The sequence below is a fragment of the Clarias gariepinus genome, chromosome 19, assembly GCF_024256425.1.
Source record: "Clarias gariepinus isolate MV-2021 ecotype Netherlands chromosome 19, CGAR_prim_01v2, whole genome shotgun sequence".
Classification (NCBI taxonomy): domain Eukaryota; kingdom Metazoa; phylum Chordata; class Actinopteri; order Siluriformes; family Clariidae; genus Clarias; species Clarias gariepinus.
Window position 1 is genome coordinate 8,350,950 of NC_071118.1, and position 25,655 is coordinate 8,376,604.

The 25,655-nt window shown below is 36.8% G+C and overlaps 3 protein-coding genes and 2 non-coding genes across 5 annotated transcripts; 1 reads left to right on the forward strand and 4 right to left on the reverse strand.

The window, feature by feature from the left end:
* Nucleotides 1-19: 19 nt before the first annotated feature.
* ca4c (carbonic anhydrase IV c) lies at nt 20-7,217 on the reverse strand. The gene is made up of 8 exons (XM_053478568.1): nt 7,120-7,217; nt 4,643-4,690; nt 4,271-4,438; nt 3,914-4,059; nt 3,721-3,813; nt 3,559-3,625; nt 1,807-1,970; nt 20-240 (listed from the first exon to the last, which is right to left on the reverse strand). The coding sequence occupies exons 1-8, from the start codon at nt 7,172-7,174 to the stop codon at nt 49-51; spliced, it is 933 nt and encodes a 310-aa protein (XP_053334543.1). The 5' UTR covers nt 7,175-7,217; the 3' UTR covers nt 20-48.
* A 6,233-nt stretch (nt 7,218-13,450) lies between these two features.
* tlcd1 (TLC domain containing 1) lies at nt 13,451-19,389 on the forward strand. The gene is made up of 4 exons (XM_053478701.1): nt 13,451-13,868; nt 15,187-15,269; nt 16,988-17,070; nt 17,819-19,389. Exons 1-4 carry the CDS (start codon nt 13,663-13,665, stop codon nt 18,200-18,202), a joined length of 756 nt encoding a protein of 251 aa, XP_053334676.1. The 5' UTR covers nt 13,451-13,662; the 3' UTR covers nt 18,203-19,389.
* Nucleotides 19,390-22,212: 2,823 nt separating this feature from the next.
* On the reverse strand, nt 22,213-25,535 carry rpl23a (ribosomal protein L23a). Its single transcript, XM_053477907.1, has 5 exons — nt 25,462-25,535; nt 24,334-24,514; nt 22,974-23,150; nt 22,724-22,793; nt 22,213-22,274 (listed from the first exon to the last, which is right to left on the reverse strand). The coding sequence occupies exons 1-5, from the start codon at nt 25,484-25,486 to the stop codon at nt 22,260-22,262; spliced, it is 468 nt and encodes a 155-aa protein (XP_053333882.1). The 5' UTR covers nt 25,487-25,535; the 3' UTR covers nt 22,213-22,259.
* Nucleotides 22,348-22,413, reverse strand: LOC128508109 (small nucleolar RNA SNORD42). Its single transcript, XR_008355868.1, has one exon. It is a non-coding gene; the product is annotated as a small nucleolar RNA SNORD42 (small nucleolar RNA).
* On the reverse strand, nt 23,236-23,306 carry LOC128508114 (small nucleolar RNA Z17). Its single transcript, XR_008355873.1, has one exon. It is a non-coding gene; the product is annotated as a small nucleolar RNA Z17 (small nucleolar RNA).
* Nucleotides 25,536-25,655: the final 120 nt, after the last annotated feature.

Below are 25,655 nucleotides of genomic sequence, written 5' to 3' on the forward strand. Positions count from 1 at the left end.
AATTGAGTAAGCAAATCATATTTTTTTTATAAAAGACAATACAATGCATTACATTAATATACTCTCAAACAGCACAACTATATAGAGCAGAGAAAGACACAGGATGACCGATCCTGAAGATGTAGAACAACATGCCCTGGATTTGTACACTATGCGGCCGTTGATTTTCTGCACTGGGCGGAAGTTGGCAGTCATGGGTATTCCGACGTCAAACCACATCTGCTTGTTTATGTTGTCCACCTATGGAACACAGACAAACAAGAACAGTGGTCAGGAGGTATTCCTATAGCCGTGAGGAGGTTAGAGGTACCCTCCTATGTTGGTAATGCTTTCTAGTAAAACACACTTGTTCCATATTTCTGTTCATATATAAAATTCACCATTTACCATGCATGAAATCAAGATCAGAACCATGATCCCAAAGAACTATAAATGGTTGTGGTCCGTTTTAAAGTCATTGCTTCATGAGTAAGCTGTCCTGCCTTGTAAGGCTATACCCCACACAGTGAGGATACATAAGCACAGCAAAGTCATTTTAGGACTGCAGGGTGGTTCAGTGGTGGTTCAGTGGGTCCCCAGTTAAGTCCAGACCTGTTGTTTAATGTCCTATTTGCATGGGATTAGTATTACCTGGGGACCGCTAGGTAAAAAAGTGATAAAGTCAAAAACAAAGTTAAGTGATAATATTAGTCCTGTGCAAATCAGCATGTCTGAGATTTGGCCAGGATTTGGATGGGTTGTATATTATTTTTTCAAAGTTTTTATTTTCTGTTTTATTTTCTATCTTCCGCGAAAAAATGGATACCACGTTGGAGGGCTTTGAAAGTATTTCGGGTGCTGGGTAATATCGCTATACAACATACAGGCGGGAAATAAGTATTTGATCCCCTACAGATTTTGTAAGTTTGCCCACTTACAAAGAAATGAAGGGTCTATAATTTTTATTATAGGTTTATGGTAAAGGATTGGGACAGAATATCAACGAAAAATCCAGAAAAACACATGATACAAATGTTATGAATTAAGTTGCATTTCAATGAGGGAAATAAGTATTTGATCCCCAAGCAAAACATGACTTAGTACTTGGTAGAGAAACCCTTGCTGGAAAGCACAGTGGGAAGATGTTTCTTGTAGTTGTTTACCAGATTTGTACACGTCTTGGGATGCATTTTAATCCACTATTCTTTACAGATTTTCTCTAAATGTTTAAGGTTTCTTTCCTGTTGTTTGGCAACTCGAAGTTACAGCTCTCTCCGTGAATTTTCTATTGGATTAAGGTCTAAAGACAGGCTAGACCACTTCATGACCTTAATATGCTTATTCTTGAGCCACTCCTTAGTTGCCTTGGCAGTATGTTTGGGGTCATTTTCATGCTGGAAGAACCATCCACAACTCATCTTCAGGAGGTTCTCACTCAAGATCCCTACCCATAATACTAATTTCGTGGGAATAGGGCTTAAGACACAAGATACACCTACTTCAAGCAGTTTCTTTGCTGCAGTGATTTCAATTGTTCTATTCACTGTAGTTAAAATCTGCTATTACAAAAAAAGCTATGAATAAGATTTATCATTTACAGGTTGAGATTGTTTTATTGTCACAGACATTCTGTAATTCATTGCAAAGAATCTCAGGAACAACGTGTCCATTTAATGAAAAGACTATTTTGAATAGCCAGCGAAAGGAAATCTAATAGCATGATCACTTGTCATGTTTCACTTTTCCTTTCATACAGAAAAGCAATGTGGGACTTAAATTGAATCAAAATGCTACAGTGGCACTAGTTTAGCGCTCCGTCTTCTCTACCTGTTGTTGGCTGATAGGAAATGTCTCCTGAAAGACGGTCCATATTATGGCCTCGTCACAGCCTGGCGTAGTGAGGGATCCCATGTAACGGTAGTAACTGGAAAGTTTCTCCAATGAAGGCAAAATATCAGTCAACCGGAATTCTGGAATAGTACTGATGTTTCCTTTGGGAATAGGATAACAACATAACATGTAATTTGTGAGATATGGCTATTTTTTACCTTTCCTTACTGTTTGCAAATATTATTGCCAATTCGCACCCTGTTATCACTTCTCTATCGCATAACAAGAAGTAATGTGAGATGTGACATGTGATTCCTTCAAGACACATGAAGCCAGCTACTACGTCATTCTAAACTCAAGGCAGCATTATAGAGCAGCTGAATGTTTAAGTAACAAGACAACTGACCTAGATAGGACAGTGTGATGTTAAATTACCAGAGTAAAACTTGATCCTTTCCACCTAGAATAACAATGCTGTATTTGACCTTTGGTGATGGTGTCATCATCATTAAGAAAGGCAAAGCATTTGCTCTTCATGCAACTGTGAGTATCAATCCTGACAATACCACAGCTGTCTGTGTCCAGGTATCTGACATTGTATTACTGTATGTAGAATCTGTAGGAATGAGTTCGCCACTCCATCCAGATTTTGAGGGTTTGAACACGGACAATGCCACAGCCACTGTAGTTAAAGCTTAGAGCTCTGGCGTTTTCCTGCTCTCTACGCTGCTTCGATGGTGTGACCGAGTGTTTAAGGGCAAACTCGCAGCTCCTGCTTTGAGCTCGCTGTGTGTCAGTGCACACGGTCCCTGTTAAAGCGGTCACACTTATTTACTTTTGTCCTGATGTCAGACTTTTTCTTTAAATTAGACATCAAATTTTTCAGCACTGTATTTTGTGTTGTAAGGAGGTACAGTATGGTTTTGTTTTGTTGTTTTTTTGTAGTTAAACCTCAGAGCATTTTTAGCCATTATTTGTTTTGCCGTTTTTATTTTAATAAACATATATAGGGCTCAAGAATGTGCAGTATAATTTTTTTTTCATTTTCATCACTTATTTTTTCAGCACAAAATAGGCAATATAATGAACTGAACTTTAGTTAATTTTAGCCAACTTCCCCAAACATGACTGAATGAAAAATTTGAAACTGGGTCACAAGGGCATATAATACACACAAACACAAGTTTCTATGGTTGGTTTCTGAAGTTGTTTCTATGACCAAAAAATTATTATAATATGCTTATTTTGTAACTTTATTCCCAAAATGTAACCTTTTAAAAGTAATCATAACTTTTGTTTTCTTCCTGACATATACAAATACCCATTAACACACACGAGAAAGGCTTGCATATAAACACAATTATTGACCTAAGCTAAGTTGTCGGTATGTATCTGTGCCGCTTGGGTTTTAAGGGTTATTATTATTATTATTACCTGTCAATCACTGTTACACAAACTTTTTGATGGTTTTGGTGTGCTCATGTACGCAAAACACAGCATGAGAAACAATCGATAAACAAATGAATAAATATGGATGTAGCAGCTGGATTCACATGTTTTGGAAGAAGTATGTTTTAACCTTAATCCCCACCATTTTGTAGTTTCCATGTGAGAAGGAAAGCTAGTTATTGAGTATGAATTGGCAAGTGACAAAATTATTAAAAAATTGTGGTATTAAAATCTTAATAAAATAGGATAAAAAAAGAACTTGAAAGTCCATCTAAGTTCTGAATGTCTGCAGGAACTCACCAGGGTATGGAATTCTTCCAAAAGCCTCAATTACTTGATTAAATTTTTGGTTTTCTTTTGTTGATACCTAAGGCCAAGAATAAGTATCTTGTGTTATCATTAATGGAATACTTAAGCTTTGCAGAGACACTTCATTGACCAGAGATGTCCAGAGTTTGTTACCTCGTAGAAGAAGCCAAGCACTGCTATTCCTACTGTATCATTCTTGGCTTCCTTCAGGGAATTGTATTGCTCTTTTATATGAACTATGTGGAGCTTTGGGATAGAAAAAATACAGTGAACACCAGTTTAACAAAAAACAATTAATTTGTGATGCTGCTTTTGAACTAATTATGTATTAGTTATATGATCCTACTTCCATGGCGTATTGCTCTCCGTTTATAGTGTGTTCGGAGCCTGACGCATGATCCACTCCCCAGTGGAAATGCAGCTGAATTGCTTTATAGGTAGCAGGCAGGTCCCCACCTCGGATCCGCACGGATGGAGGAAGCACGAGCACAGCTAGAAAAGTGCAAATTGTCACACAAAAAGCTGAATATGTGATGCGCAAGATTGAAGGGTTTTGTTGCTGTTAACGGTGTTACATACGTAGCATAAATAGAATCAAATTTCAAAGTCTAATGAAACAGAAATGGACAAAACATTCTATTGAGATTGTTAGAACTGGAATAAAAGCAACTTTTGCCTGAAGAAAAGAAACACAAAATTTTACCCCCACTGTTTCCGAAGTTCTGCACAGTGACGTTTATTGCTTCTGTGTAACCTTCAAAGATTATCGAGGATAGATTGGGGTCATGCCTCGCCTTGCTTGTGACAATGTTGATGGGTGACTGCTTCTGGCCTCCACAAACTGGAAACTCTTTAACCCACTGACTGGGCTCTGAAACACCATCAAATAATATAAAATGAACAAACTAGCCCATCCACTGCAGGGCACCATGCACTCACACACACTTTCACACCTAGGGGGTGATTTCTAGTGGCCAGTCCACATATTATCATGTTTTTGGGTGGCACAGAGGAAACCAAGGAAAATGTGCCCCTCTAGTCAACAAATAAATGGTAAAAACTTGACCAAGCTTACCACTGCACATCTCATCCAATAAGTACAGGTTCTGGTAGCACCACTGAACTGCAACAGAGAAAACAACCTGTTGAAATTGGGCTTTCTAAGAATACTTTAGTTCATCGGATAATTTAAGGAATCTCAGTTTCCAAAAACAAGAGGTTCTCCTTAGAAATTCTGAAGTGTTTTATTGTTTTAGTTTGAAGCTGAGGACAGTGTCCTACTACTGGCCAACTACCTACATAATTTATTGATGGACTTTCTTATTGATGTGTACCATTTCTCCAAAAATTGAGAAAATGCATTAATGCATGCCGATGGCTGTGATTACTAGTTGTGCTCCATGATAATTTTGCACTCTCTTTTTCTGTTGTCTCTTGACCCTCCCAGTGTCATGATATCTTTGTTGCACAAATGTCACCACTGTTCTGATATTTTTTTGTGTGTGTGGGCGTGCTGTGGTGCTCCAGGCAACATGCTGCCCATGTTACCCATACCGTAATACTATGACTGTCTATAATATTGTTATATAAATCTGAATATATCTTAGGGCAAAACTGAAATGCCACATATTGGCATTGTGTTACATATTGGTAAGTGTTAGATATGTTAGAAATAAAGCCTTTGATATATGATGTTACAGAAAAATAATGATTATTTTTTAATTTTTATTTATTTATTTATTTATTTATATATGGTTACACTTAATCTATAAAGGGCATATGTTATATCTGGAGCATGTTTCTAGCTGATGAGCTGTTCATTATCTGGTTCATTTAATCAGATGTGTTGGGAATACACAATGCACTAAAATGTGCAAGACTAGTGTTTTTCCAGTATAACTGGGTGACTATGACTTTTAATTGCAGGTACTGTATAGTGTCATCACCTCAACAGCCTTTTTTTCTCTCTCATTTAAAGTTAATAAGACAAGCTTCTCATGTAACCATCATACTGCAAAGTGCAAAGTCCTCTGTCCTGAAGATTCTCCTGTGCCAGAACTTTCAGTGTTACAAAGTGCTGATGCAAACAGTAATGTCTCATCACTAAGAAATTGATTATACCAAGACACTAGATTCTCACTGAGCAGACCACCTAAGTTCTTCCATGTAAGCCTTGGCAAACCATGGTGCTTACTTTGTGTGCAAAAGCACTAAAATGCAGGTTTGAGCTCTTAATTCCAGTCAAGAAAAATCCTTAATGTGCAGCATTGTATGCTTTCAACTTTGTGTTGATTACTTGGGGACGATCATACGTGGGATTGATGGCCAGGTGTCCAACAATTTTTGGGAGTATTTTGTAAACTATTTTTGTTTAAGTATTTTGTCTTGGAGTATGATTTATTGTCAGCAAATGAACAATTAATCATCCTCTGATTAATCAGATTCAAGAACTCAACTGATAGTCAGTGGTTGGTTGTATTAAGTTCACAGTTGGACCATATTCAAATAACTATAAACATCTTAAACAGTTGAGACAATAATTGTACCCCATGTTCCACTTTTTGCCATTGTAACTTGTTTTCGTTGGTTGTTTTTTAAATATGCAGCAGAAAAACAATCCCTTAACCCCCCCCCCTTCTTTTTTGTGGTAGTACATTAACTGGCCTTATATTCTGAATAAGCTGTAATAAACACATCCAAAACAGACAATGGGCATAAAAGTAGGTAAAGCATAGATTAAAAGGTTGGTTAAAATACCACACGGATTAGTGCCAGTACAAATTGAATACATTACGTCCAGTTTGGAAACGCAGCTTGTTATACAATAGCTCAGGTGAACTGATTTGATGTGAAAGTGATTCAAATCAAATAGAATGTAATGGCTATTGGGGAAAAAAAACTGGTTATTAAGGGTGCAATGGAGAAATCCAGAGGTGATCATTAAGTCTCACAATAGACTCGCTTGTACGAGTTTTCACACAAATTACACAATGCCTGGACGTCATCATTTTCTAGAAGCTTTGTACATTGATAGCGCTTGACCTGCTTAAGCAGTCAATTACTGCATAAATGTAATAATTTTTAATTAATGTGGAAAACAAAAACAATGAATGGCACAGGAACAGCAATGAAACAGTATGAGTAAAGTTGAAATGCATAAAATTCATCAGTGCACATATGTGAATGTATCATTTATTTAATTTTTTTCTTAAATAACATTTGATTGGAAAAATCGATTAACGACCATGACAATTTAAACCAAATAAATATAAGTACTATAATAACTAATTACCTGAGTAGAAAATAATTTTTTCCTGCAATATATTTATGGATTAATGAAGTATTCTATTTAAATAAATGTCACTACATTTTATGTGAATATGCAAAAGAAACCCTAAGGACACTAACAACAAACAGCAGCAGCACCAAGTTCTCTAATCAGCACTAAACAAGTTACAATATTCTCTTATATTTTAAACTGTCACATTACTCACAAAATCTATTATGATGACAATGTTGCCATTAGAAAGTTGTCTAATGTGGAAGTCTTACCAGAGTGGATTTGTGGAGCAAACAGAAGATATAACACAAGGAGAGTGGACCACATGACTGCAATAGAACAGACAGTCTGGCATTTGGAGCAGAAGAGCACCTGTAAGGATGGAATGGGTGGGAAAGTGGGAGGGAGAGAGGGAGGGAGGGACGGAGGGAGGGAGGGAATGTATGTACAGTATGTGTGTGTTTGTGTGAGAGAGAGAAAGAGAGAGAGAGAATGTTTTTCCAGTGTCCACTTAAGACTACTTAAGGTAAATGTAATGAAGTCCTTTGAGCCATGGATGGTTTCACATTCTCAGATCATCAGCTTGTTCTACTAACACAATGCATACAAAGGTCATTGAAGTCAAATTGTAAGTTTGATTGTGAGCAATAACACAACTCAGTTATGAGTACTTACTTCCTTTATTTCCCTATATAATCCCCATCTACACTTATCCCAGCATTTCACTAGTGGTTGGAAAATAAGTTTTCTCAGACCACCAGAGCCATGATCAGACTGCCTGCTTCATGTCTGAAACACTGGTCTCCCAGGAACTCCTATAATGACCCAAACATGTGGAAATGGCTTGGACTGAGGCTTCGTTATTCTTAGTTTGCAGTCCCAGTTTGACTTGAACAACCATAATATTTCATTCCACCAATAGTATAACATAGTCAGATTACAGATTTAGATTTAGAGGTCCAGTGAGCAAGCCAAAGGTTACAGTATCATGAAAAGTCAAAGCATGAGAAGGACACCTGATCAAAAGGGACTCTATCCCCAAATGTCCAAAAAGAGATTATTGCTCTTCTACAATGTGCCCAATAGAGACAAGTCTTGCTGCTCCCTGAATTAGCTTTGCTTGGATGTGTCATGGGTTAAACTTGCTGCTGCCATTTGGCGTTTTGCTGTCCGTTTTTATGTAGTAATGTGTGTTTCATAGATAAATGAAGACTTTTTTTTTCTTTTTATACGCGAGGGTCAGTCAAAAAATGATCCGCACTCTGGTTGTATTAAAACTTCTGTTGCCAGCACTTCTCAGCGCTTTCTGTTCAAGGCTACTGTCTCCCCAGTCAGTGCTGTGCAGGTATAAATATGTTACATCTTTATTTGTAGCTGCAGTGTGAGCAAAAATGTATGCCCAACTTGTGATTTGCATAGAAGAAGTGTGCATTGATGATTTTTTGTAGTCTGAGGATGTACCTGATGCCGAAACAATTAACACAAGAGCATAAACAGAAGCGTTTGGATATAGGAAACCTAAATTGGGACCGATACTCTAAGACATGGATTCATCACTACGAGCTTGGGTGAAAACGCCAGAGTATGGAACGGAAACATCTTCAATCGCCAACCAATAAAACGTCAAAAGTAGATCATCAGGTTTAAAACTACTCCCTACTGTTTTCTGGGATTCTCAAGGGCCAGTCATGGAATGTTACAGAGCTGAAGTCTAAACGCAGAGGACTGCTACTGTATGCAAGAGCGTTGTGATCTTGCATGACAATGCACGTCCACACACTTTTGCCCAAAATGTCAGCTCTCTGCAAAAACTTTGTTTTTAGGCATTTAAAGCATGCTCCCTATAGTCCTAATCTTGCTGTATTGGCCTAAAACTTTTTTAATGAGCAAACATGGAAGCTTGTTGACAGATGGACGAAGTAAAAAGCATGGAGATTACATTAAAAAAATTATGTATTTAAAACAAATTCTGCATGGAATATTTTCTGCCATTAATTTCTTAAAATCTTTCATGTAGTTCCATGAAAAAGTATCACCTTTGATATGAAACTCAACCTTGTCAGGTGGAGTACAGGTGACGTCAAAGAGAACAAACGAATCTAAATTTCTATCCAGCCTCACAGGAATTAACCTGACCGAAATGCCAGATGGTGACGCTCTCTGCTAACCTAGTTTGTCTATAGAGTTGTGCTATCCTGGAAATCGACAGGCACGCCCATACTGCCTGCTGAAATAAAGAGGTGAAAGATAAGCTGGAGTGGGTGCCGAAGAGAAGAAGACACAAAGGAATGACAAAACAACCACACAGCACTTTCTAGGTCATTTTTTTCTTCTTTGCCCTCAAGTGTGGACAGGTATCCTGAGCACCTGTACATGTTTACAGCCATAGCACACTAGGTCACACTAGGTCACACCAGGTCACACTAGGACAACCTGTAGAATGTGATGAATACCATCACACTTTAAAAGTTGGTCTCAATGAGTCAAGATTCCATAGCTAAGCTCATGTGTTTTAATGCTCATGTGTGTATACTTAAAGCCTCGCCTCTATTACATGGCCATTGTCTCTGATTGGCAGAATGAAGAGCACCATCGGCTCCAGTGAACCATCATTGGCCGGAATGTCACCTGTGAGCAAGCTAGAAAAAAAGAAAAATGAAAGTTTCTCTCTGCCTCATAAAATAAAACAAGAAGAACATAATGAAATGCAAATTAGTTTTCTAATTATGATTTTATAATTTACACTTTTTTATTTACATTAATTAATATTTAATGATATGACAGGTTTTTTTTTTACTTTGCAACAGTTACTTAAACCTGTAACCATGTTTATTAATTAGCTAATTGGTTGATGAATTAGTTAATTAAATAATTTATTAATCAACTAACTGTTTTTTTGCCAAAGGAAAATCTTTAAGATGGAGGGCTTTGAGAATTCTTGGCAACCTTAGAACTTACACACTCCATTTATCTTTCCTTATTAATTCAAAGAGAAATTAAAAGGAAAGAGGAGGATGACTGTTTGCAGTTTATGGAAGTGATAACAGGAACTAACTTGTTTTAATTTTGGAGTGATTTCACCATCGCCATCTTTTACTAATTTGTCTGTCACAGGGAGGCCTGTGGTCGCCCAAATGGTTAAGGCTCCGAGTTACTGATCAGGAAGTCAGGGGTTCAAGTCCCAGTACAACCAAGTTGCCACTGTTGCTCTTAAGCAAAGCCCTTAACCCTATCTGTTCCAGGGTGCTGTATGCTGGCTGAGCCTGTGCTCTGCCACCAGTTTCCTAAATGAGGGGAAAATTATTTCACTCTCCTGTTATGTACATGTGAGAAATAATTGAACCTCAAACTCCATTCAAACCATTCTCCCCACATTCCTGTATTCAGGATAATGCAAATGAATGAATATAACATTATACAGTAGTGCCAACATACTGTATATATAAGTATGGTTCAGTCCACTTGCATTTTCCTCGTCAGTTTTGCCATTTGGCATTGCATTGCAACTGTACAAATTGTTTCCTCCATTTTTCTTTCTCTTTTTGACATGGAAATGCCACCCCCTGCTGGGATTTTTCAGATACTGGGACCACCGTTTGTCCTGCAGCCACCAGAAGCTAGGTAGCACAACATTCTCTATTAGTGAATGGTATTTTCAATTTAGTCATGAATCCTGTTTATGTGCAAATAAACGTAATTGTTTTTTACCATTGATGATGAGACGTCACAGTGGCACACACACACACACACATTTTTGACAGCTTATGGTTATGTTTACTGCTATGTTTACGATTGTGGAATGTGTGCGAAACAAGTTTATTTCTGCCAGCTACATTTAATAAAAGTAGTCCCACCAATCTTTCTCTCTTTTTTTTTTTTTTTACTTTCTCTCAAAGTAAACAAGATGACGAAAAGCATAAAGAGTATTTGGAGCGGTTACGTGGGTTTCCTGCATCTTTATATTATTAACATGATGGATGTTCAAGTCAACCCGGGACTTTTGATTGTGCAAAATAACAGTATGAAAGTAAAAACCATACCTTTATTATATATATATATATATATATCTATATATATCTATCTATCTCTCTCTCTATATATATATATATATATATATATATATATATATATATATATATATATATATATATATATATATATGCAGGTGTTGGGCTGCTATTTTTTTAACACAACTGTATATATATATATATATATATATATATATATATATATATATATATATATATATATATATATATATACAGTTGTGTTCAAAATAATAGCAGCCCAACACCAGTAACCAGATCAATAATTGTTTTTAAATAATAGCAGTGTGGAGTTCAATTAGAGACGTAAATTATTCTGTGAAAAACAGGTGTCAAACAAGTTCCCCTTATTTAAGGATAATTGCAAAAAAGGTTGTCCTGTGCATTTCCCTCTGAAAATCAGAGTAAAACAGGTCGTTTCAGACATTGTTCAGAACAACAGCAAATTCAAAAGTTGATTAGAGATGGGAAAACATACAAAAAAGTGCAGCAAATGATAGGCTGCTCTGCTAAAATGCTATCAAATACTTTAAAATGGAGACCAAAACCAGAAAGACGTGGAAGAAAACAGAAAACTACCAATTGAATGGATCGAAGAATAACAGAATTGGCAAATTGACTCAGCCAATGATCAAAAGAACATCTAAAGTTACCTGTGAGTACTGTTACTATTAAAAGATGGCTATGTGAAGCCAGGCTATAAGCAAGAAGTCCCCGCAAAGTCCCATTGTCGGAAAGAAAGACATGTGCTGAAGAGGTTACAGTTCGCCGAAAAACACACTGACTGGCCTAAAGAGAAATGGGGCAATATTTTGTGGACTGGTGAACGCAAGATTGTTCTTTTTGGGTCTAGAGGCCTCAGACAGTTTGTCAGGCGACCCCCAAACACTGAATTCAAGCCAGAGTACACTGTGAAGTCAGTGAAGCATGGAGACACAGGCATCATGATATGGGGATGCTTTTCGTACTATGGTGTTGGGCCTATTTTTCAGGGATCATGGATCAATTTGAGTACATCAGAATACTTAAAGAGGTCATGTTGCCTTATGCCAAAGAGAAAATGCCCTTGAAATGGGTGTTTCAACTAGACAACGACCCCGAACGCACCAGTAAGTGAGCAGCATCTTCGTTCCAGATCAACAAGATTAACGTTATGGAGTGGCCAGCCCAATCCCCAGACCCTAATCCAATAGAAAACTTGTGGCCTGACAATAAAAATGCTGTTTCCGAGGCAAAACCAAGAAATGCAGAGGAATTGTGGCATGTATTACAATTGTCTTGGGCTGGAATACCTGTTCAAAGGTGCCAGAAGTTGGCTGACTCTATGCAGCACAGATGTGAAGCAGTTCTCAGAAAGGATTGTTATACAACTAAATATTAGTTCAGAGATGCTTCAGGCATTTTTGTTTAAATGGCAAATTCATCACTTTGTAAAGATGAATGATGACACTGCAATTTTTTTGAACAGACTAATATTTGTTTTTCTTTACTTTCTGTAAACTAATAATACATTTAGCTCTTTTTTTTTCATGTTGTGATTCAGAAGAGAACGTGCAGGGTGCCCAATGCGTTTGTGTGATTTAAATTAAAAGTTATTTAATGGATATGGAGCTTTACTTAGCCTACTTTTTTCAACACACTGCTATTATTTTGAACACAACTGTATATATCGGCTTTATGCCTTCATTCAGGAGAAACCTAATCACAAGTCTGGTTTGACCTGAATGCCCCTCATATAAAAGAAATGATGTATGAGGAGCATTGCACAAACTGCTTATAAACCTGTTATTTGCCTTGCAGCCACAACTGCAAGAATTTCAAAATTTCATAAATCAACAGCACTGTGGTGTAATCTACAACTTCTAAATTATGCATGTATACTATAACTGTGTGAGTCATCAGATTATCTACTTAGCTGGCACTTGGTTTGTAAGTTCATATACAGTACACAGTGTACAGTACTACAGCATGTTAGCACTGAATTGTGTGTTAATAATGGGCGAAGTGTCAATGAGTTGTTCTGAGAGTGTAGGCTTCTCCCTAGAATGTAAACAAAAAAAGATTACGTTTAAGATAAAGTAGGATGGATTTTTACCTAGCTGTAATAAATTCAGCCAATAAAACTAAGCCATAGAAAATATGGGAGGATTCAGCATGTCGTGGCAGAAAAGGAGTAAATGTGTCTGGAAGAACCTGTATGGTCTAATTTATTTCCAGCTCAATGGTGCATTCAAATGGATCAACTATGTGATTTCTGATTTATTGTATACTAACTGTTGCTCTTTCTCTCCCTCACACACACACATATGCACATGCATGTACAGACAATGCACAACCCGCTCCCTTCTCTCATTCTATAGGTGTCAGATAAGTGTAGCTGTAATACTGGATCACACATAGAATCTCAGGAGAAAAAAAAAAGAGAGGTATGACCAGCATTTCCTGTAACAGTCGTGCTAGGACATTCTTCCTTATCCAATCACTGCTAAGCATACAAAGATTGAGACAACCACACACCCACTGTTAAGCCACAGCATGAGTGAGAGAGAAGGGGAAAGAAGAAGAAGGAGAGAGTGGCAGGAGAATTTCAGACTCTTCAGACAATTTTTCAGGAAATCAAAGAACACTGCTTTTCTAAACTGAGCAACACCCTATATAGGAGAGTAGAAGACACAAAAAACGAAAACACCCCTACGTAAAAGAAAGAGTGTGTGTGTGTTGGTGTGTGTGTGTGTTTAAGGCAGGTAAGTAACAGAACGGAGGTGAAGGATGGATGGCTGGTTGAAGGAGGTGGAGCGTCGACCCGTCCTCTCTGTATTCTGCAGCTCATTAACGTTCATGCTGCTCCACACACTGCTGAAGGTTCTGCCCAGACCCCATGCTGTTAACCGTGACCCATGGAAGAGCTACAAGTGGAAGAATCTCTCGGTGTCACTCGTGCACTCACTTCTGACCGGCCCCTGGGCCATTTTCTGGTAAGTGAATGTTCTGCTAAACGCAATATTCTGACTGATTTACTTGGCCGTGTGAGAAAGTTGTAATGCTTTAGAAATGCAACGATTTCTGATATCTTATCACACAGCACTCAACTCGTGTAATGTCCTTCTGGGCAAAAGTCATACTGAAAATTAAATTGAATTAAAATGCAATTGAGGGTCTAATGTTAAAAAGATGTGGAAATATATACATGTGCAGTTAACAGTGTGTGTGTGTGTGTGTGTGTGTGTGTGTGTTGTGTATACAGTTGAAGATTCCACAAAAAGCATGAACTAGAAAAACATGTCCGACAGGAACGTTTCGTGAGAATGAATAAGAAACTGAAGCAGTTGAGTGTTTGCCCCGGTAGCACAGCAACTGGCTTTTTTATAAATTTTTTTATAGAATATTTCTAGATGCTTTTGTGCATGTCAAATTTACACATTCACCTTTCTGGTTTCCTTATGCAAGAAAGGGATCTGATACAAAATTAAATAAGTAAACAAAATCCTAAAGGAAAGAGCAAAAACGATTTACAACTTGGCAAACAAATAGCCTTTTGTGCAAAGTAAATCAATCAATCAAAAATGATTTATTACAGCGGTCCATCTTTTTTCTATTAATCCAGAAGAAAATGCTCTAATGATATAAAATGGTTGGTACGGCAAAATTCAGACATTTGCACACACTATTTAAAGCAACTTTTAAAAATTTTAAATTGAACTTAAATTCTCACAAGAACACACACACAGAAAAAAAGAGAAAAGTAAATCCCAAAACCTTATATTAAATTATATTATCAAATAAGTCATTATCATTTATTATCATTTATATTATACAAATCATCTTAAATTATAAAAAATGAAATTAATTGTTTTAAGTTTTTCAAACAAGCTTTGTTTTTGTTAACATAACATTTGCCTAGATAATCCATTAGTCATTGCAAAGTCAAGTAGCATGAACAGACTTAAAGTGATGTTTCATTTTCCCAACTGTCTCAATTAATCAGATTAATATGTTTTTTGGAGGAAATGTACAGTACACAGTGGCTGTGGGTGTGGTGCCTGAGCACTACTCCTATATGTGCTTCTTTCCTAAACTGTCACAACAATGATTGAAGCCCACACTTGTCTAGAGCATTTCTAAATCCTGTAACATTACAGTTTCCCTTCACTTAAACTAAGAGGCCCGAACCTGTACCAGCATGACCAATCCCTGTGCACAAATCGAGTTTTATGAAAACATGATTTCTCAAGGTTGGATTAGAGAAACTGTGTGTATAATTTCTCATAAACTGCTTCTCGTTGGTGTACTCAGTGTTTTTCAGTATCCACTGATTGTGTATGACCTGCACTCATCCTTCACTCCTGTCTCATATCTGCTTGTTGTCGTCTCAACAGGTTAGTCCTCTTCCTTTAACTCATTCAACACCATGTTTGAAAATTGCACTGCATATGACAGTATATGCCATATAGTGTATATGCATATATATGGCATATACAGTATATGACATTTATGGCACAAGGAAACCTAGTTGATCTATATACAGATAAGAGTGGAAATGGGGTTGCTGCAGAGGGTATTAATTAGTTTCTTTAATTGAATCTACATTATTTTATTTTATTTAAATTAATTTATACATACAATGTATAAATTTATACACATCCACTACATATACACTTATTATACATACAGATCTCAAACCTAATCTATTTATTCTGGTTGTAATAATTAGTCCATATTATTCCTATTAACATTTAACCACCATGTCAGTGGCATTAATATAATAATAATAATAATAATAATAATAATAATAATAATAATAATAATAATAATAATAATAAAACCTGCTTGGTATTACACCATGCTTTGTGGTTTCCCTGTGACTACAAAACCATTTCTCACAATTAAACTTTTCAGAACAAGTATTTGACTTTGTTCAAAAAGGGTTTGTCCTTCTTATGGAACTTTAGTAGGTTAATAGACACTTTTCTGAAACCGGACCATGATAAAGGTGTTTTATCTTAGGTCTCTTTGAGTTTACCTGTTTAATTAAACTCCATCCTACCTGTCTCAGCTAAATAATGTCATATTAAACTCATTTGGGTAATTATAGTAGTAAATGAGAAAGGAACTTAGCCTGTATTAGTCTAATACATATCACAGAACATATTGATAATCAGAAGGACAGAAAAACAGAAATTTTGCCATTTAGATATTTTTAATTGAGAAGTGGAATTAAATGTGTGATTATGATTATTCAACATAAAAGTGTGTTTACAAATTAAATGCTAGGGTAATAATTATGGCAAACACTTTATAAACCCATTGTATAAAACAAGAGGATTACCAGAGATCAGTTTGACAAGAGACCTCTCTGATGGCTACGCCAAACATTTAATATAAAATAATAAATTATAAGAAATAATTTAATATAAATTTTCCTTAACTTTATTATTTTGATCATGGTGATTCCAAAACCACCTCGCACCTCCAGAGACGAGGATTCAATTCCTGCCTTTTGTGTGTGTGAGTGAAGATTTTCCCTGTGCTTGATGGGTTTCCTCTGAGTGCTCCAGTTTCCTCCCACAGTCTAAAGACATGCAGATTAGACTAATTGGCGTTCTCAAATTGTCCGTAATGTGTGTATGTGTCTGTGCCCTGTGATGGATTGACACCCTGTCTAGGCTGTTCCATGCCTATCCATCACAATGCAATGCCAATTAGTCTAATCTGCATGTCTTTGGACTGTGGGAGGAAACTGGAGTACTCAGAGGAAACCCATCAAGCACAGGGAGAACATGCAAACGCCATGCACACAGAGATGGGCCCTCAGAGGTGCAAGGTGACAGAGCTAACCACTACACCACCGTGCTATAATTAATATTTCGTTAATTAGTATTCAATTCACCTGGCGCTGGTATTAATGTTATGGTTGATCAGTGGTGTTGTGTGTGTGTGTATTAGTATTTGCTTCATGTCCATGACCCTGTCTAGAAGAAAGTTATTGGTAAATATTTAATATTATCATCAACCCAACTGAAATGCGTAGTCCAATCCTACAAGATTATTTCCCTTTATATTAAAAACTGACAAACTAACGAACTTTCTATGTCAGGGTATTTTATCCACGATGCTCGTGACATCATCTTCAGTGGGTATGCACGAGAATCATGGGAGTTTCTGCTTCATCACGTCATGGTAAATTCAGTTACTTCCAATATAATCTTCCTAGTCATTTGTTTTTTATTATAATAAATGGGTTTTGACAAAGAAATACATTTAAAAGTTTGTGGACACCTGACCATCAAACTCATATGCAATTTGAATATTGTATTCCATATAATCACTTTTTTGCTGTTGTCATGCCTTCCACTTTTCTGGGACGTCTTTCCGTTAGATTTTGGGGCATTTTGTGTGTATTTATGTTCATTCAGCTATAAGAAAATTACCTACCAAGCACATTACAGAGGTCAAGCACTGGTGAACAGTTAGAAGATCTGGCATTCCATCAGTGTACCAAAGGTATTGAGTATTGATGTTCTGTGCAGGTCACTCTTGTTCTTCAAACCATATCTTCATGGACCTCACTCCAAACACTGTATCACAAGTATCAAAAGTACTGCAACAGTTTGCATTTTTTTTTTTTTTTTAAAAAGGTCATTCAAATCACACAATCCCCTTAGTCGCAGTTGATGGCATGGTTTGTCTAAAATGCTGGTTTCTCCTTCTTTAAACTTCTTCATCCATCTGTGCATCTTTTATGAAGAGGAAGAATAACTCTACCAGCACGCGCAATTTGAAAAACTTTATGCTTTTACTTTCAGTACACCCCTTCTACTTCGTGGCAACAGATTGGAGAAGAACAACTATGAGTGTGATAATCAGGTCTCCACATATTTTGGCCTTATAGTGTACTTTACATTTCTCCAAAATCTTAACTTTTCAGGTGATATGGACTTTCCTGTACGCTGTTCTCACAAGACGCTATGTGGCCGGCGCTGTGGTGGCTCTGTTTGTCGAAGTGAACAGTGTCTTCCTGCATTCGCGCCTTATGCTAAAAATGGCCGAAGTACAAAAAGACTCGCTCCTGTACAAACTTAACAAGTTTCTCAATGTCACAACGTACATCGGTTTTCGTCTGGCAGCGCAGTTTTACCTAACCGGGTACATCATTTTTAACTACTCTTGGTTGGACCATGCTGGGTATTTTCTGGCATCTATGATGCTTATGAACATTATGATCCTCATATATTTTTATCGCTTACTGAGAGCAGATTTCTTTTCAAAGCAAAGCCAATCCAACGGCATCCGCAAATTTGCCCAGGACTAAACTGCAACAAGTGCAGATTTAGAATATCGGACATGAGTTGAAGTCATTAAAATAAATTATAAATTCTGAAATTCATTGCAAATTGCAACTCACAAACTTCATATGTGACTTTTATCTTCTTTTTTTTAAACACTTGGACTTTTTCCAGGTATTAGTTTTTTCTAATCCTGTTGTTCAGGATGGGGGAATTCTCAGCTCACACCCGAGTCCACATGCAGTGTTATTTACTGCATAGCACTGATTTACTCCGTACTATAAAACATTTAAATTCATGGTGCTGATTAAAAAAAAAAAGATTTATACTATATAACCTCACCTCCAAGGTTTACAATCTAAACACTAAATTGTTTAGACCTTGAGCATTTCCCAGGAATCATCAGTAAAACAGGTAATTGCTAACAGCTACTCTGATGTAATCCTAAATACAACCAAAATATACCTTAGATTCATGGTGATGTTTCACTTTTACAAATAAACATAACTTAATAAATGATATTGCTCACTGTATTCTGCAATCCCTTTATGCGTTGTTTAATCTAATTTGGGATTTTTAAAGAAAGAATAAGCATGAAATGAAAACAGGCTTTTAGAAAAGTTTGGAACCATGCTTTTCAAAATTCATGAAAACATTTTGGAAACTGGAAATATTTTAAGTATGTGCACACTCCAGTGTAGTAATTAGTATACTGTGCATTCTGAAAAATTAATGTCATGAATAAGTTATTTTCTTCTTACTTAATTCAAAAATAATAAATCATGTATATTCTAGATTTATTACATGTAAAGTGAAGTATTTCAAGCCTTTTTATCATTTTAATGATTATGGTTTACAGTCAGTTCAATATAGGTATATTCATATTGTTTTATACATGAGATGTTTTTAATATTTCCTAAAATGTCAAAATATTTAAATATTTTCTAAGATCAATCCAAAAAGAATTTCTGAAAAGAAATTCTTAAAAATGATATTAATAAATGCACTTAATACTTCTTTTGCATGAATTACTTTATCAATGCAGCATGCGAGGGTGGCAATCAGCCTGTGGCATTGCTTAGGTGTTACTGAAGTGTTGCTTTGATCCTTCAGCTTGTCTATATTGATGGGTCAGATGTTTCCTTTTCACAATACTGTAGATTATCTAAATAAAATGTATACAGCATGTAAAATAAAGGAGGAAGTTCATCAACTGAATAAATTATAAACAAAATGTTATAAGCTTCATCATTGTTTTTCCTAACCTGCACAAAGACCACACACTTGGAGGACTAACTTCCATTTATATATATATACTCAGCAAAAAAAGAAACGTTCCATTTTCAGGACTGTGTATTTCAACAATAATGTTGTAAAAATCCAAATAACTTTACAGATTTTCATTGTAAAGGGTTTAAACAATGTTTTCCATGCATGTTCAATTAACCATAATCAATTAATTAACATGCACCTGTGGAATGGTCGTTAAGACCTTAACAGCTTACAGAAAGTAGGCATTTAAGGTCACAGTTCTAAAAACGCAGGACACTAAAGAGACTTGTCTACCGACTGTGAAAAACACCCAAAGGAAGATGCCCAGGGTCCCTGCTCATCTGCGTGAACGTGCATTAGGCATGCTGCAGGGAGGCATGAGGACTGCTGATGTGGCTAGGGCGATAAATTGCCATGTCCGCACTGTGAGACGCCTAAGACAGCGCTACAGGGAGACAGGAAGGACAGCTGATCATCCTCACATTGGAAGACCACACCTGCGTGACAGGTACAGGATGGCCACAACAACTTCCCAAGTCACACCAGGAACACACAATCCCTCCATCAGTGCTCAGACTGTCCGCAATAGGCAGTCCATGAGGAGGAGATGCACTGCAGTACTTCAAGCAGCTGGTGGCCACACCAGATACTGACTGGTACTTTTGAGCCTTCCTTCATTCAGGGACACATTGTGAAACATTTTTAGTTTATGTCTTATGATGTTGACTCTTTTAGTGTTCATACAAATATTTACACATTAAGTTTCCTGAAAGTAAAAACAGTTAAGAGGCAGAGGATGTTTCTTTTTTTTGCTGAGTATGTATGTGTGTGTATGTGTATATATATATATATATATATATATATATATATATACACACTCACCTAAAGGGCACATCCAGGGCACAAAGCTCCCGTTCCACCACATCCCAAAGATGCTATATTGGTTTGAGATCTGGTGACTGTGGGGGCCATTTTAGTACAGTGATCTCATTGTCATGTTCAAGAAACCAATTTGAAATGATTCGAGCTTTGTGACATGGTGCATTATCCTGATGGAAATAGCCATCAGAGGATGGGTACATGGTGGTCATAAAGGAATGGAAATGGTCAGAAACAATGCTCAGGTAGCCCATGGCATTTAAACGATGCCCAATTGGCACTAAGGGGCCTAAAGTGTGCCAAGAAAACATCCCCCACACCGGTTCCCTGAGAGTCACGTCACCAATGACAAACAAGCTTATCATTATATTGAAAACTTTTGTTCTTAAATTCATAAATCAAGATTTAGGAAAACTTTGCAATTGTTTTTTGTATTTCACAATGAACTTTACAATACTTCTTATACAATATATGAAAAAAATGTACACAAAACCTTTTGGTTTATATTAATGACCTCAACTTCTCATAAACTAGTGTTATTGTATTTATTTATTTTTTCTGTTCAAATATTTCAAACAGTGGCTGCTTAATTGTATTCATGTTCGTGTTTATATTTAAAAAAGAGAAGGAAAGAAAGAGATTTGTTCTTTATATTTCCTTCCTATTTCAGATCTTCAGTTAAGTTTCAAAGATTTAGAGATAGTGATTATGTGCATAAACATTTCCTTGAACAGGATATTTCCAAACACACACAACTGACATACGACGGTCAATGATGAATGGAACATTAATTGCAGCTGCATGTCATTATTAATTATGCTGCTTCTGATGTTAGGTACTAGTTGCTACACAAAATTTATCCACTAGATGGCTGTACATTAATGGGGAAACCTCGACACCTAAATGAAGCTTCACCTCACCATCACTAATCAGAACATTTGGTCTCACATTACTGAATAGTTTATTTCAGTGTCTGCCTACACTTTTGTCTTTCAGCTATTCCCTTACAGGGGTTGCCACAAAAATCACCCACCCCATCTTACTCTATCTATAAATCTCCTCTTTGGTCTTCCCTTAGACCTCCTGACTGGCAGTTCCAACCTCAGCATCCTTCTACCAATATGCTCACAATCTCTGCTCTGAACATGCTTCTATCCATCAATGTCACCTCAAAAAAGAACCTCAACATCTTCCATCTCTGGCCACTGTCTCTAAGCCATATAGCATTGATGGTCTCACCTCTGTCCTGTACACCTTTCCTTTCATTCTCGCCGATACTCTTGTCACCTGCTACCCCAATGCCTTCCTCCCAAAAGAAAGTGTTTAGTGTAACAAATCAGTAAGGTAATTAGTGATGCAGGATTTACCACTGACAAGATTAGGATACCACACCGGCCAAAGCCTTATTTTAAATGCTTGTTTAAAGCAGTCCTGTAAATTCTTAATCATGATAAACTACCGCTTTTACAGAAGGGGATCATAGGGTTAACAAGTATTTGCCAAATGTAGACGTTTTATATTTAAGAGAAAATATTAAAAAATATATATGTTTATACTATTAAAAAAAAAAAAAAACGCACCAAGCTCATCAGTATGAACAAAAACCATGCTTATACTAAAGGGTGGCTCAGATGTCAGGATGCAGTCATCTTTTATCGACTTGGATATTTATTTATTTCAAATCCAACATGGCTTCAAAACTAACAAAGAAAAAAATATATAACCAGACCCAACACGTATTGTTCTTTGGGGTCTGAAGTCAACCCCCATGTAATATGGTGTGACACCTTTATGTGCAGCTTTGTAACGAAATTGAACCAAATTCCCCAATTTAAAAACATACTTCAAAATATGTATTCAATGAGTCAATAAATACAACAGAGTATATGTTTTACAAACATTTATTCTTCTGTACACATCGCCAAGAACAGTTTAGATGATGCCAATCTGCAACAGAAAAAAAAAAAATACGTCAACATTCATGAAAATTGAGTATGCAGATAAAGCTGAAAAAAGTCTGGAGCATCAGTGGTTCCTTTGAATACATCAAAGTTCATTCAGTCAGAAACAATGACATCATATGCTCATGTCAGGGCCTTTTGTTCAGAGTACAAACATGATACACTTGGCACGAGTGCAAAACTTAAATGCCTTGAAGAATGAAATTCCACCAGTCTATAAACTTAACCTTGTGTTGTAGGGCATCAGAATTTATTTCATCACCCATTTAGGCAATATAAATAAAGGAAGTGCAAGCATTGGGTCTGTGTGAAAACTTTATTAAAAAATATTATCACAAGCAACTTTGTGCACTTTTAGTAACTTTTTTAATGTAAAATTAGGTTTATACAATAATAGTATAATATAAATAAGTCTTGACACATAGGAACACTTACTTTGTTGGCAACATCCAGCGCATCGTAATCTGGTGCCAGACGAACATATGCCTTCTTTTCACCATCAGGCCTAAACAGCACAAATACATTTAGAATGTTTCTTATCAAAAATCACCAATATTCCATTAATATAACACTTCCTGGTTCAGTGGTTCCTTTGAGAACATCAGAAAATCAGAGGTATTGATTTATTTACATCATTACACAGGAGGTGGCAGAACACCAGAAACCAAAACAGTTGAAGTTGTACCTGATGAGCGTGTTCACTTTGGCCACATCGATGTCATACAGTTTCTTGACGGCATGCTTGATCTGGTGCTTGTTGGCTTTGACGTCAACAATGAAGACCAGAGTGTTGTTGTCCTCGATCTTTTTCATGGCTGACTCGGTGGTCAGGGGGAACTTAATGATGGCATAGTGGTCCAACCTGAATGTATGTGAGGGCATCAGAAATCAGACTGTTATGGACACGTTATTAGTAATTAACCCAGATCTATGTGATAAGACATGAGGATGCATCAGTACTTAAAAAGTTGTAATCACAAAACATCATGCTTTGATCGCAATTCCCATCATTTGCATCCGAAATATGTGAAAACGCCCTGGCAACCCGGCAAACAAACAGGATTGGACAAAACCAATCCATTTTTTTTTTTCCCTCTGTAAACTTGTTAAAATATGTACCAACATTTTAACCATCACATTTTAAGCATTTAATTTGTTCAATCTGACCCCAGTATGTACAGCCTGAACTGTAGTAAGTTAAATTCTATATGCAATACAACAGAACATCCAATTTACATTGATTAGCCTTAAAAGAATTTACATCAACACCATCTAGGTTTTAAACAGCTGCGGAAGTTGTGTTGCATCTCGTACCAGGGCATTAGCAGCAGATCTTTTAAGTGCTATATATTACAAGGTGGGGCGACCATGGATCAGACTAGTTTATCCAGAACATCCCTGGGGGAATTTTGGACGGCAGATCTACGAACTTGAACTGTTTGTGTACCAAGCCCCATACACAACAAGCACCACATGTTCAGCAGAGTGCGCTAAATTAACTCTTTGGGACTAAACCAGAGAGACTGAGAAGTTTTAAAAAATGACCCTTGGGTGCCCTTGATCTGTCACCAGTTTACGCGTATATAATTAAAAAAGTAATGTTTTGTAGTGTGTTAATGACATGGCTGATTGGTAGTTGTCCCAGATTACTTCATTTGCATTTTTGGGGGTCAGGGGTAGCTTAGTGGTTAAGGCATTGGACTATGGTTCGGAAGATCCCAGGTTCAAACCCCACAACCACCAAGTTACCCCTGTTGGGCCCTTGAGCAAGGCCCTTAACCCTCAACTGCTCAGATGTGTAATGAGATAATAAAAAATGTATGTCGCTCTGGATAAGAGCGTCTGCCAAATGCCTAAATGTAAATGTAAGTTAAAGCTGCATTAGCTACCCTATTGTTTCTTAGCAACTTGCGTTTTTCAGACTAGGCGCTTCAAGGTTGTGTTTGTAAATCCATAGACTGTCTAAGGGCTCCACTATTCTATTAAAACTACTGATTAAACACTACGAAATTACTTTGCTCATGTTTATTTTTTGGAAAACTCACTTGTTCCTGCGAGGTGCGCTCTTCCTGGGGTACTTGGGCTGCCTCCTCAGGCGCAGAGTCTTAGGCCTGCGAAAAGTAGGGCTGGTCCTGACCTTCTTCTTCCTCTGGCTGTGCACCCCCTTCAGCACGGCCTTTTTGGCCTTCAGAGCCTTCGACTTGGCTTCAGTCTTGACTGGGACAACTATGTAAAGAACCCAGGGACAGCAATTTAAAAACACATCAAGTGAATGCAAATACAAGCAAAATCATTTAATGAACACATAACCAGAACTAAAGAGCGATATTGTCCAATTAAACAACAAAATCACAAACTATTTTCAAATGATTGATATTCAGTTATAAGGGAATATCCAAAGTCAACTTTTATGAGCTGTAATGTGTTTAAAGTTTGCTAAATAGTTTTCCCTAAAAGAATTGTGAATTGAGACAGGTCTGAATATAAAATCATATAAAGAAAAGTCAGACATGTTATGTTAGATTTAAAAAAGGTTAAAAAAAAAAAATCAATCATGACTCCAATATTCTCCGTTAACACTGTACACTTGTACAAGTCTGAAAGTACAGTTTCTCACCTGTCCAACAACTAAAATAAAAAAAAAAAACTGAGGCCACAATTATAACATTATTCCAATAAAATAAAAACACCAAATGTACATGCCACAAGTGTTACTCGTGATTGGATGTACCATTAGCCTAAAATCTCATTCACGTGCGTTTACCTCAGAATACCATCCGGCTAGCCAAAGTAACGTCAACCGTTTAATGGAAAGCGCATAGTATCAACTTGTACATTTAATTTTAACAAAACGTACGAAAGACAACACATTTCGACACCTTTTTAAAATCACCCGCTACCTCCAAGACTCAAGAGCATGGCTTATAATAGAGCGGTTATTTAGAAGCTAATTGGAAGCTAGCAGATTTATGCTAACGTGTGCCTCAGTACAGAGGACTTCTTACCAGTCCGAATTTTTTCACGAGATTAAACACATTACTGCTCTTTAAATGACCCCAAACTGTAATTATGACAAACATAAACACTTTAATAACCATCGCGTATGGTATTGGAGTAAATGTTTTACGCATAATACGTATTTTTTACAGAATAATTCATAAAAAATCGCACACCTTCCTTCTTCGCCTTCGGAGCCATGTTGAGAAAGGAAGAGCAAAGGGGTTTCCTCTGCTTTTTTTGCAGGGGTTCGGTAGTACGGAAATATCGCGAGATGTTTGCGGTGTAGTTTTGGGTAATGTAGTTTAATTTTGTAGTACTGATGATAGCCAGTAGAAGGCAGGGTTTAACTGTGAGCCCAGAGTGCGTT

What these genes read in the sequence shown, in the direction of transcription:
- ca4c (XM_053478568.1), bottom strand. Translation starts at nt 7,174, where the DNA reads ATGTGGTCCACTCTCCTTGTGTTATATCTTCTGTTTGCTCCACAAATC. An exon ending in TGCTCCACAAATCCACTCTG is followed by an intron (nt 4,691 to 7,119) that starts GTAAGACTTCCA and finishes TCTCTGTTGCAG; the next exon opens with TTCAGTGGTGCTACCAGAAC. An exon ending in TTCCTATCAGCCAACAACAG is followed by an intron (nt 241 to 1,806) that starts GTAGAGAAGACG and finishes TGTGTTCCATAG; the next exon opens with GTGGACAACATAAACAAGCA.
- tlcd1 (XM_053478701.1), top strand. Translation starts at nt 13,663, where the DNA reads ATGGATGGCTGGTTGAAGGAGGTGGAGCGTCGACCCGTCCTCTCTGTA. An exon ending in GCTTGTTGTCGTCTCAACAG is followed by an intron (nt 15,270 to 16,987) that starts GTTAGTCCTCTT and finishes TTTCTATGTCAG; the next exon opens with GGTATTTTATCCACGATGCT. An exon ending in TTCTGCTTCATCACGTCATG is followed by an intron (nt 17,071 to 17,818) that starts GTAAATTCAGTT and finishes TTAACTTTTCAG; the next exon opens with GTGATATGGACTTTCCTGTA.
- rpl23a (XM_053477907.1), bottom strand. Translation starts at nt 25,486, where the DNA reads ATGGCTCCGAAGGCGAAGAAGGAAG. An exon ending in TCCGAAGGCGAAGAAGGAAG is followed by an intron (nt 24,515 to 25,461) that starts GTGTGCGATTTT and finishes TTCTTTACATAG; the next exon opens with TTGTCCCAGTCAAGACTGAA. An exon ending in AAAGTGAACACGCTCATCAG is followed by an intron (nt 22,794 to 22,973) that starts GTACAACTTCAA and finishes TGTGCTGTTTAG; the next exon opens with GCCTGATGGTGAAAAGAAGG.